The sequence below is a fragment of the Anser brachyrhynchus genome, assembly GCF_964034855.1.
Source record: "Anser brachyrhynchus genome assembly, chromosome: 6".
Taxonomy (NCBI): Eukaryota; Metazoa; Chordata; class Aves; order Anseriformes; family Anatidae; genus Anser; species Anser brachyrhynchus.
Window position 1 is genome coordinate 11,596,745 of NC_137700.1, and position 12,817 is coordinate 11,609,561.

Sequence of the window (12,817 nt, forward strand, 5' to 3'; positions counted from 1 at the left end):
TTTTTTTTGACGTAGGTCTCCTTCCTTTTTGACACTCCACTTCTCTTTTTGGACAGTAATGACTTGGTACATTTCTGTGCTGACAGAGGCAATATCAAGTCCGAGAGATCCAATCTGTTTTAGTGATCTTATCCTTTCAGTAAACCCTTCATGCTTACAGCACTGCCATAAAGCATGAAGTGTATCCTTTCAGCTTCTTACTCTGACCTTGCACTTCTGTAGACGTTCGCGTTTAAGTGCCTTCTGCCACTTCTCATAAAATGATTCATTTGAAGGTGTCGCTTGTTTGTCAGCTGTTTTTTCTACTCTTGAATAATAAAGCTTTTCTGTATAGGTTGCAAACTTGTTGATACTTCAACAGTGCAATAAAGTGAGCATTTTCAAGTGATGCATCCTTAATACAATAGACAAGGTGAGGGTAAATATTAACTGAAATTAATAAGAGAAATAGTCTGAGGAGTGACTGTACAGCTGGTTAGATATCTGAATGTATTTATTGGCCCAACAAAAGGAAATGGGAAGAGATTGCACCAGAAAAGCCTCTAACTTGTGCAGTTTATATCTAAAGTTTGCTGACTGGCTACTGCTAACACGTTGCGTGTTTATTTTATATGTTATAATTAGTGAAGCATTACAGAAAATAACTGTCATATGTTTTTCAGATCTTTGCAATGAGTTACTCAGGATATCCCCCAGCAGCGCCAGGATATCCCCCAGCAGCCCCGGGATATCCCCCAGCAGCCCCAGGTAAGTTGTTCAGGTGAAGTCACCGTTAAGTGATGATGATGGCCCTGTCAAGAGTGGAAAGGCAGAATAAACGAAGAAGAAGACTTAAGGATTTTCCTGGCCTGCTTCAGCTTTTTGTGCTTTCTTGCTAAGTCCTCTTGTTTTGTTTTGGTGGTGGTTGTTGTTTTTATCTTGGCTGGGGATTCTGATTTACATGAGTGCTCTGGCCTGTGTTCATATAAGGCCCATTTTAATTCATCTCGCATAAAGCATGTAAAACCGGGAGATGGTCATCGTTTTGACCCAAATCAATAAGTGTTAGGGAACAGTGTCCTGTCAGTATTGGGCCATGTCAGCACATAGTCTCACAGCTGTTGAGAAAAACGAGTAACAAGAGAAAACAGTTGCACAATTTAAGACCGTATCCCACAAAAATTTATGACTTCAATTATGATAATATCCCTAATTCACCGTTCTTAGGCAGACAATTTGTTGTATATGGAAAGGACAGAACTGTTGAAAAGGATATTGATTATATTGATTATACTAATACAAAACTGATTAAATATTTAACTACTAGTTGTTATGTGGGTGAGCTATATGGTTGTCATCACACATAAATGGTGAAATGTAGAGTTATGCAACCTTACGCAAGAAAGGGAAGCGGTGTACTGACTGAAAATAGCCATACTAGCCTATTCCTCTGCAAAATGTTTTGACTTGGGGTGACTGCTGTGCTGACAAGGCTGTGCTGCTGCATGCAGCCAAGTTGTTTTGTTACTCAGGTTTCTGTGAATGTGCTGTGTCGTGCTCTGTAGGCATCTCTCAAATTAACAGCCGAAGAATTAATATCTTCCTATTGGAATACCCAGACAATTTGTGGTTTGAGAAGCTACTTTGTAATCAGAATATGTTGTTTACAGTATTACTTCCTGAATGTTAACCTTCAAATATATTGTTTTAAAGAGGAATGTATAGATTAAATGGTAACTATTGTGTTTAGAACTATCTGTGAGGCTTCTCTTTATATCATAGTTGTACTGTTAGCATGCACCTCTTCAGTTGATTTTCCTTCGCCCAAATTTCAAGCGTTAAATATACGTTACAATAGAAATATACGTAGCAAGAAATAAGTTTTAAAAGGTGTAGATTTTTATTTCAGTACGACTGTGTTTGATTTCAGGTGGCAGTCCTTGGGGTGGTGCTGCCTATCCACCTTCGAATCCACCTTCCAATCCACCTCCAATTGGTCTAGAAAATGTGGCTGGCTATGCCAATCAATTCAATCCAAACTACATGGCTGGAATGGTGAGTTTGCTTTCATTTAAGTATATCTTACTGTGACTTCCTTAATTGCAAAGTTGTGGTTCTGGCCCTGCAGACAAGTAGTTTATTACAGGTTTATTTTGAGTTCTGTGCCTTTGTGTAGTCTGTTTTAAGTGCTGAGCATTCAATATTTTCTGTTGAAGAAAATGGTTGCCACAAGCTATTCCGTATTTGAGGAAGGCAGACCACTAGCTAACGTTGGCTTTAGAGCCTAACTTCCAAAGCTGTGGACATAGATGTAATAAAACTTTGCTTTTGCTGTGCAGAGGTATAGGGGAACATATGATTAACACTGACTGTGCATTGTTAATATATTCACATGGGAAAGCACAGTTCTGCTTTTGCTTATTTACCGGAGTTTTGGCCAGTTGATTAAGGAACATGGTTCTACAGCTGAGGTAAGTGATTCATTCCTGAAGAAAATAGAGAATCAGCTGTATATAATATAAATGCATTACATATATATGTATGTATATTTTAAGATCTCTTAAAAGCAATAATGTTTAACAGATCAGCAGTAAAAACCTTTTATATTGACTGAAAAAATGTAGACATTTCCAGTGTGACTTTTTTTTTTTGCATAGGGTAGAAGTGAGTGACACTTCTGACAATTTAGTCTTCAGAAATCTGTTATACTACATAAAGAAGGCACAGTATACAAAGACATTTGCATCATAGATGCATTTCTGAGGCTGTGATTAAATGAAATCAGTGGTCGAAATGAGCAACTAACTATTTAGGGTGCACATAACAATATCCACAGCTACTAGGTTCTGAGAACACTGCAGTCATCAAATGTCAATCCTTCTGGATCTTCTGTAGAAGAGGGTCAGTGTGTCATGTGAAAAGATGATATTGCATGTGGATATTGTATGGATATCTACGTGGCAGCTTCTGCAGATGTCTTTCCTAATGTAGTTCAGGAACTCTTGCTAGTTTTAAACTACTAATGCATGCATCTCCCACATAAAATACCCTAGGGATGCTCACAGTGGATCTCTGCACTCAAATGACGATGTGGTAATGTAAGGCAGCCATGGACAGAGAAGAAATAAGCATAGTTTTGTGTTTCTGGGATTAATGTGCATAAGGTTTTTGTAATTAGAGGTGTCTAGCTATTTGTGCTTTCCTGAATGAGTGGAACGTAATGCTGGATGCAGTGGTTAGGTATGTAGCTGTTGATTTTGCTTCTTGATGTAGGGCAGCTTACAGTTAAAGAGACGAGAGTCAACTGAATGCAGTTTTTTCCTTTGTGCTTGCCACTAAAACCTGATTATTGCAAAGTTCCTTTGCAGATGCACAACTGCGTATCTGTTTGGGGGTGGAGGAGGGAGGAGAAGTATTGTGCTAAGCATGTCATTAAAACTCAAGTGTTTGTATGCCTCTTGTCTCTTGCTTTATTGACTGTCATTGCAGGCATCCAGTATGGCAGGGACTTTTGGAGGGACAAATGTACCACAAGGCATGTATCCTCCAGCACCTGGGGGTTTTCCACCAGTCCCTCCAGGTGGCTTTGGACAACCTCCATCAGGACAGCAACCCTCTTACGGGATGTATCCTCCACCTGGAGGAAATCCACCATCAGGAATGCCACCTTACCCAGGATACCCAGGCGGCCCTGTGCCGGGTCAGCCCACACCACCTCCTGGTCAGCAGCCTGTGGGCTATCCGGGACAACAACCAGCAACTTACCCAGGGCAGCAGCCCATGCCAAGTTACCCACCAGGCCAAGCCGTGAATCCATCAATGCCCTCTTTTCCAGGACCTTCAGGCCCTACCGTCTCTCCTGGAGCAGTAAGAACATTCAGAGCTTTTGTTTTAAAATGTGACTCTGTGCATTTGTCTACGTTTTCTTTATGTATATGAGAGTACACGTAAAACTAAAAATGTCATGAGAAGAAGGTTGATTGAAGAGGGAGATGCAAGCAATATAGGCACGTATGATTTCAAATAAATGTTGTTGTACTACATTATCAGAGTAGAAAGATTTGACATTACTTCAAATTTCATTAATTTTGTTTTTCTTAAGTATATGCAGGTGTATATGGAGTTTCATTAAACCTTAATTAATTGGACGGGAAATTTAATATCAAACCTTTTGGACTTTATATTCTATCATCATATAGGTATAGAAACAAATTGCTTAGGTTCTGTTGAATTTACTGTCTTGCTTTTCTAACAAAAAAAAATGATAATAGTTTTTTTCCTAAATAGCAAAATAAAGTCTTTTACTGATAATACTAATACGCAGTTTAACTTTTATGATTTTAGTATGGAAACAGAGGCACAATCACCGATGCACCAGGATTTGACCCTCTGAGGGACGCTGAAGTCTTGAGGAAGGCCATGAAGGGATTTGGTGAGCAGTCTGTGGATTTACAATTTAATTAAAATAGAATTGTAGCTTTGATTCAATACTGCCTTTTGCCATTGCTAAAGTATGTATTGAGTGGGCTAGTTCAAATGTGGATGTCCTCAGTTATTCAGAAGAATTATTGGAAGTGAACCTAACTTAATGAATTTGATATTTAGTAGTTTGTGGTTTTGGGGTGGTTGTTTTTTATTTATTTTTTTGTATTATCACTGTTTTTGTGATTGGGCTTGAGTAGAATTTGAAGTTCTGTGGCTATATATCCAAGAAGAGATGTAGTAGGTGAGTTAGAGATGTGTATGTCCTTCAGTTGAGCTTGACAGAGGTAGAATGAAATGGAAGTAAAAAGTTGAATCCTCACGTGACGTGCATGCTTATTCTCTGGTGTCTGTGCGCATGCAGGAACTGATGAGCAAGCGATTATAGATTGTCTTGGAAGTCGTTCAAACAAGCAACGGCAGCAGATCATCCTGTCCTTCAAAACAGCTTATGGAAAGGTAAATACATCATGAGAAGAAGAAGAAGAAAAAAAAAAAAGAAGAAGAAGAAATAAGGCCTACATGACTTCATCAGAAGTCAGTAGTGTTTGGAAAGAAGGTTGGAGGTTGTTTACGGGGAAGATGGTTTACAAGTCCATAGCCTGTTTGCCCACTCTTAATTTGCATGCAGCATTTCAGATGAAATGTATAAAACAGTTTCTCTGCTAAGTGATTACTTTCACCCTTTTGGTCTGCACAATCTATTTAATTTGATGTTAGTTATTTAATATACACGTGAGTATTTGCTGATTTTAATGTTAAGTGGAATAGCTTTACTTTGGAGATAAGTTATTGATGCTTACCCATACAGAATTCTACTTAAACTCCGCAGTTCTGGTGCTTATATTTGTCAATTCTTTTCCCTTCTTTTTAATTCTCATTAGGATTTGATCAAGGATCTCAAGTCCGAGTTATCAGGTAACTTCGAGAGGACGATCTTAGCAATGATGAAGACACCTGTCATGTTTGATGCTTATGAAATCAAGGAAGCTATAAAGGTTTGTGTAGGAGATATCTATAAGATCTAATCCGTAAAATAAAAGGAATATTTGAGCTGATGCAATTTTTGGTAGTCATTTAAAAGCTTGACATTACATTATGTCCTCTCCATTCAGATGTTTAACCTACTCTTTACCCTATTTCTTAGAGTTGTATAATAGTAAAATAGAGAATTCTTATTCTCACAGGTTATTTAAATAAATAAGCTGTAATAAAGGTGAAGACCATTTAATAGGTTTGTGTTGTAACAAAAGCATTAATAAATAGAAAAAAGTCAGAAAGTAATTTCTGATAGACTTTGCAGTACATTTATTGCATGGTCAGCAAGCCGCTGAAGCAACTCTTTTCTAAGCCAGCTTAACTTAGAATTTCCAGTGCCTTTACACTCAGTGCTCAAAAATAGCTATTAAAAACTAGGTAAATAAAGATTTGGAGCAGGGTATACCTTCTTTTTTTGTTTTCTCCACCTGTAAAGTATATTTTCTTAGCCCATGTTGATCACTTTTTAAAATATTAAAGAAGTATTGTATATTGTTTCTGTTTAAAACAATAAAACTATTTTATTAATATTTGAGTTTTAAAGTAAAAATGTCAAACATCTGTATTTCCAGACAGCATTTCAATCAAGGTGGAATATTTTCATTGCTGAGTCATTGCATATATTTACATGTTCTTTCATTTAAATTTTAGAGTAGATAGGAGGATGAAATATTAACTGTATTATAATTGTAGCTGTTGTTATCTATTAGTGGAAGTTACCTATTAGAATTATCAGATCAGTCTTCAATGGTAGATACAATTGATTTGTAAAATGCCTGAAATACGGTGTAAAAGATGACATTTTAAAATGAACTATTGCCTTCATACTCATTTTAATTATCCCTTCAATTTATATCTTAAATACACATCTGTATCTTGGAAACGTATTATATGCACCATTTAACCTACGTGCTTTGAATTCTCCTTTATCAAGGTGCTATTCTGAATTGTGTTTATGTTCTTTTTCCATGTCTTTCACATGAGGTTATAGAAGTAAGACGAGAATCTGACGAGTGTTTTCTCCTTGTGCTTTGTTTTTAGGGTGTTGGCACAGATGAAAATTGTCTCATTGAAATCTTAGCTTCTCGCAGTAATGAGCATATTCAAGAACTCAACAGGGTTTACAAAGCAGGTTAGATTTGTTACAGTCCCATCAAATTGTCTTCCTTTTCTTTCTTAATCACTGACGATATAAATTTGGGAAATGAGCAGGGGTGTATGATAATTCATGATTATGGCTCTCTTACAGAATTTAAGAAAACTCTGGAGGAAGCAATAAAAAGTGACACATCCGGGCACTTCCAGAGACTTTTAATTTCACTTTCTCAGGTATTTGTAAATGTCCTTCCATGCAGGGCTTTTGGGAACTTGGGTGCTTTTTGTGTACGTGTTTGTAGTGGCTGGTTTTCTGTTTGTTTTTAAATAAAAATAAATGAATAAAAATAAGAAAAGAGCCCTCCAGCAAAACTTTTGTATCTTTCAATTTTTGTATCTTTTAATTCTTTCAGGGAAACAGAGATGAAAGTACAGCTGTTGACATGTCTCTTGTCCAGAAAGATGTGCAGGTCAGTAAGAAATTCTTCATCTTTATTAAGTATAGTCAACTGAATAAGTCAATACTCTGAAATGTGACTGTGTGGTTTCTGCTTAGTCTTAGTTTTGGACACTGTGTGACTTTTGCTCATGTTTCAGTGGACGGAATGGTCATGAAAGGACTTGCCAGAGCATTATAGCTATGGAGCTCCATTACAAAGATGGAAGCTCTAGGGAATAGAGGCCATACTTTTTGGCTGGTATTTTGTTTGTTTGTTTAATCTCTTGCTTTTTATGTGTTGGATGACTCCATTGTGTTGCTTATTAAAGGAATGTTCCAAAGAGATTTGTGTTAATTGTGTGTATGGAGGAAAATTTAATGTGGTGAACACCTGCATTAGCTGCTGCATGTTAAAAAGGAACTCTGGATTTTTGCAGCAAATGAGGCACTTGGACCTAGTAACTCTTGCCCTTGTTACTTTTTCAGTGTGTTTTGTTTCACCACGCAGCAGAGAGAGAAAACCCTGGATCATTTCAGGACACTCCTGTCATATGAATAGTAATGCAATAAGCTTTCAACATAGTATGCCAACATAGATATGAGTGTCCCAGCACATGTCTAGGGGTATAGAGAAGAAGCTATACATAAGTTCTACTAGGAAGAATTGTTTTCAGCTACTTTCTAAACAAATTTTTCTTCCTTTAGTAATCCAGAGCTCTTACATTTAAGCACTTATGCATCAGTAAGCTAGCAAGTCTGCAAATAAGGCTCATAGTGTGTTGTAGGAAAATTAAAACTAGTTGCTTTTTATTTTGTCCTCCTGTTTTTCAGCAGTACTTAAACTAAAAAATGAGTATAAAAGGAGGAGAGCCTGTAAGCAAACTGATTTGTAACTCAGCTTTTCAGCTTAAATGCTTTTCTAATTAACGAAACATGAATTCTCTTATGTGTTTAGGAGCTATATGCAGCTGGAGAGAGCCGTCTAGGAACTGATGAATCCAAATTCAATGCCATTCTGTGTGCAAGAAGCAGGGCCCACCTCAGAGCAGGTAATGGTGCCCAGACCTCTACATAAATATCAACTTGATTCTGTTGTGTGTAATGATAAAAATGTACAACACTGCTATGTGTCTGTTTTTCCTTGTCTGTAAAATGAGGGTAATGATACCTCAATGGAAAGCAGGGTGAATTCTGCTGAAGAAAAGGGTGTGCAAGAGCTGTACATTATGATCATCTTTCTTAAATATCAGAGCTGGTAGAGGTCATGTTCAAATATTTCTCTGATAAAAGGACTGAGAAATTAGAATTGGTTCAATTTTAAATGCTTGTGTATATGCAAGGCATTTGCATCCCTTCCTTTCCCCTCTTTCTTGCTAGTGATAAGGCGTTATCTTAGTCTGTAGTGGTGTGGAAATATTTCAGTAACCACATAACATTTGAAATTTGTTTCAAACTGAGGTACTTATGTAGAGGGGAAAGGTGCGTGTATGTGGGGAGTGATGAGAGTGGCTAAATGTTTTCTCCTTTATTTTATTGAACACCCAAGCTTTCCTAGAAGAACTCCTACTATTTCCCTTATGGCACTTTCTTGGTGTAGCTCTTCAAAAAGGATATGACTAGACAACCTAGAAAGAGCATTAAGACACGTAAATGGAACAAAATGGTTAATAATGTAGTATTAATTTTTGAAACTTTAAAACTTTGTGAGTGTACTTTAATACCAAGAAGTGTGATTAAAACAAAGCCATTCGGCATGCACCAGTGCCATCTCTTTTGTGACACTGATTCCTGAAATCTTATCTTAACAGTTTTCAGCGAGTACCAGAGGATGTGTAACCGGGACATTGAAAAAAGCATATGTAGTGAAATGTCTGGAGACCTGGAAAAGGGCATGCTGGCAGTAGGTATGTGTTGGCTTAGCAGGTCTGTTTCTGGTATTCCACCAAGACTGGCTTGAATGGTTCCATCTGTGACTCCAGCTAAGGTGGTTGTTCTGTGTAATAATTCCAGTTTTCTGTTTTTTATGTTGAGGTTTCTCTGACCTTGGCTGTAGTTGGTAAAGCAGGCCACTAAGTTCACCTCAAAAAGATAGATGAGGCTTTTGCTTCAGGCAGCTGCTGAATTTAAATTTTGCATGTTAAGTTTTGAATGTTAAAGTGGAGAGAGAGAATTATTAACTGTACTTGGCATTGTTTTAAGAAGTGATGAAAATCTATAGCAACCACTGAGACAATGAGAATGGCATATTTTGGACAGCTTTGGAAATAAATAAAAATGCATTTATTAATGTTTAATTAGATACCTCTCTCTGGTTTTCTTAGAAAGAAAACTTATATTTGATTCTGAAGGGGTTATTTTTCCCCCATTTCTTCTGATTAAAGCTTTGTTAATACTTTGTTCAGAAGTACCTCCAGCATTTCTGAAGACCAAAGACTACTACCTCAAGTCTACTTTTGTCCCTTGGAAAGTAGGCATTGGTTTCCATGGGGCTGGAACAAGCCCTTGAGTCTTTGTGCAGTAGTTGTATTTGCAGTGGTCTATTCTAGACAAAATCATGCATTTGCTTTTGTCTTGTCTCTCTCTCTTGGACAAGATTACTTCTTTACATCTCCATTTCTTTTTCTGTGTATTATTTTGAATTTACTGTGGTATCTAGTGCCGCTTTCTTAAGTGTTCTCTTTTGTTTCAATTATGGTAGTGTCAAGAAAAGGGATGTACCTAGATGAAAAGCCATAAATAAATAAGTAAATAAAAGAACACCTTACTCTGCTCCTATTGAAATAAATAGGAAAATACTACTTTACATCACTGGGAATAAGATAGGAGAGAGCATTTTGCTCACCTGCAACAAAGTTGTGGATTTTTTTCATTGAACTTTATAACAGAATCTTTCAAAATGGGAATCAATTTTTAGAAGGTCATTTTTTGCACTCCTGTCTGGTGCAGATGTGAACTATATAAGCATTTTTCTTTCCCTACTTGGCAAAGCTGCCCCTTACAGTGACCCAATGACGACCCATAATGGATCCTGTTCTATTGGTGTGGTAAATTTGCAGACCTATTCCAGGGTTCAAAATTTGTCACCTCAGGAAGTATTAATGTTAGAAAAACAGGCTTAGAGAAAAGAAACAGTGCCCCATGTTAGGAGAACCTGACCTCAATAAAGAAATTGTACTGTCAGAGTTTGGAAGTTCTTTGACTTCAAGGATCTTTGCAGGCATGTGACAGGTCTTTCATGTGGATATTGATTCAGAACTCGGTCTGTAACTGTAAAAGAAGTCAATAGCCTTTGGAGGAAGAATTGTCTTTAATATTCACTAAATAACTTTGTTGAATAAATTTTTATTTTATTTATATGCGTATGTATATATACACACGTGTGTATATATCTAGCATCATTTGTTCTGTGAACCTTATTTTCAGGAAAAAGAAAGGTTTTCTAATTGAAAATATTTAATTTTGCTTTCTTTAAAGCTTTCTGGATTGTACAACTGGTAATTTACAATAACATATTCAAACATCTTAAAGTGCAACTGTGTTTTAACAGTGATCAATAAACATGCATTTCATCTGTCATTTGTTTTGAAATATATTGTACATATCATGGACAGTTGTGTGTTGAACTTCTCTCTCTCTCTCTTTCTCACTTATACATCTTCCTACTCAGAAAAGTTCTTTTGCCTGTATAGAATGTGTGTTGCTGTGAAATAGGTATTTAGGTCTAGTGCTTTCATTCTATCTCGCTTTGATACCTTTTTGTGCTGTATAATGTAAGTCGGGTGTGATTTGTTTTCTGTGTAGTTCGCCACAGATTGTTTGCATGATTGTTTACTGGTACCTAACATAGGATCAATATATAGATTTTAATACTCATGTGTGATGAAGGATTCTCGTATTACACTGGCTAATATAACAGTAATTTGATTTGGATTTTGATCTTAAAAGATTCCTAATGAACTGTGCTAATTAAATGGAAAAAAAAATGGTCATTAGTCAATACATGTCAAGGATTTTTCAAGAATCCGTGTGAACTTTGTGGCTAAAGAAATGTGTAACTGACTTTGAATAAAGGGTGAGGTTTCTATTGTAGATGGCTTCTTGTCTTCAGGCATCCCATCCCAACTTAGGACAGGACTTGAATTTGTTACTCCTTGCAGATGTAGGGCCTAGAATTACTTAATTTAAGAAAAAGCTAGGGGACTTAAGTGCGTTCTCCTTTATGCCTTCTGTCCATTCTCTATGTTCCTTTCAGAAGTAGGAGTCTGGTCATTAGATGTAAAAGTTTTGCTATGGCTGCTTCACACTAGATAGATGCTAGTGACTGAAAAGTTTGCCTTGAACCATGAAGTGTTGTAGGTTTTCGTTGTTGCAGCTAGAGCTTGGATTAAAAATCATTGCAGTGACTAACTGAAGGGGTGGAAGCTGCAAGTGTATGTTTATGTAAAATTTAAAGCATGTGACTAAGCTTGAAAAATGACCATGAGTTTTGATCAAGTAGGAGTATGTGATTTCTGTGGTTTTCTTTTTGCAGTTAAGTGCCTCAAGAACACACCAGCTTTTTTTGCAGAGAGGTTGCGGAATGCTATGAAGGTAGGTGCCTGTGACAAGTTACATAAATTTACAGCATGTGTTTTAAAATGCTAGTACAGCTCATTGGAATATATCCTTTAGCCCCCTTGGAAAGGATAATGATAATAATAAAAAGCAAAACCATTACGAATAAGTGGAAGATACTAATTGTTTTCAGTGAGCAGAAGACTAACAAGATGCAGTCAGTATTATAAAAGGCTGAAAAAGACTACCTTATTTGATCCACTTAACAAAGATGTATGTAACCATATGTCAAACAAATAAATTCTTCCCTTAGTAAAATGATTAAGAATATGCTTAAGACTTGCTGAAATTAGTATCTTTCAGGAAAATAAATAAATAGGTCATTAAACCCACCTAACATTCCTGGCTTTGTGTCCCTTCGACCCTACCAACCCTTTTTTTAAATTTTTTTAAACTTGTTTTGTGCAGAAAAATGACTGTTAATGTCCTGCCAGTAAATTTAATTTATTAAAGCATGATAGGCCGAATTCTCTTCAAGCTTACTGAAGTCAGTGGGGTTATGCTAATAACGGGTTAGCCTTTTGTGAGGTGATGATTTTTTGTTTTGACTAGTGCTGTATTATTCACAATTCCACACATTATTAATGCGTTATGTTGTTGTTTTGTTTGTTTCAGGGAGCAGGAACGAAAGACAGAACTCTGATTCGAATCATGGTGTCACGCAGTGAGGTTGACCTGCTGGACATACGTGCAGAATACAAGCGGATGTATGGCAAATCCCTCTACACAGATATCACTGTAAGACTTCTTTTTATTATTTTTTTTTTCTCCTGATGTGGCATCCTTTCTGGTAGTAGAACATGGATTCTTACACTGAATAACTATTAAGTCCACCAAGTGTAGCTGTGTTTGGTTTGCTGCATTTCGTAGGATCATAGAATCATTAAGGTTGGAAAAGACCTCCAAGATCCATTTGGTCCAACCGTCCCCCTACCACCAGTATCACCCACTAAACCATGTCCCTAAGCACCGCGTCCAGCCTCTCCTTGAACACCCCCAGGGACGGTGACACCACAAGTGGCATGGAGCAGACAGCACTTGGTTTTGTATGGGCCAGAGATGGGAAGGAAGCCAACAAACAGGAAAGAAGGGAAAGTTAGTCCAGAGAGATTTCAGAGACCTGGATGTTAGTCTGGTCTCTGTCCCAGTCTCCGTGTATGACCTTGTAGA

The 12,817-nt window shown here is 37.0% G+C and overlaps 1 protein-coding gene across 4 annotated transcripts in view; it reads left to right on the forward strand.

Moving 5' to 3' along the window:
• ANXA11 (annexin A11) overlaps positions 1-12,817 on the forward strand; it is a 43,854-nt gene that overhangs the window by 11,928 nt on the left and 19,109 nt on the right. For 3 of the 4 annotated variants that reach the window (XM_080597267.1, XM_080597264.1, XM_080597265.1), the window contains 13 exons: positions 663-747; positions 1,910-2,034; positions 3,469-3,846; positions 4,324-4,411; positions 4,826-4,920; positions 5,346-5,459; positions 6,541-6,631; positions 6,749-6,828; positions 7,008-7,064; positions 7,989-8,082; positions 8,842-8,937; positions 11,565-11,623; positions 12,263-12,385. In XM_080597267.1, coding sequence (XP_080453393.1) covers positions 672-747; positions 1,910-2,034; positions 3,469-3,846; positions 4,324-4,411; positions 4,826-4,920; positions 5,346-5,459; positions 6,541-6,631; positions 6,749-6,828; positions 7,008-7,064; positions 7,989-8,082; positions 8,842-8,937; positions 11,565-11,623; positions 12,263-12,385 — 1,476 coding nt within the window. In that variant the 5' untranslated portion in view covers positions 663-671. Of the gene's footprint in view, positions 1-367; positions 413-662; positions 748-1,909; positions 2,035-3,468; positions 3,847-4,323; positions 4,412-4,825; positions 4,921-5,345; positions 5,460-6,540; positions 6,632-6,748; positions 6,829-7,007; positions 7,065-7,988; positions 8,083-8,841; positions 8,938-11,564; positions 11,624-12,262; positions 12,386-12,817 lie in introns of those variants that run through there. The other variant, XM_080597266.1, reaches the window with a different exon arrangement.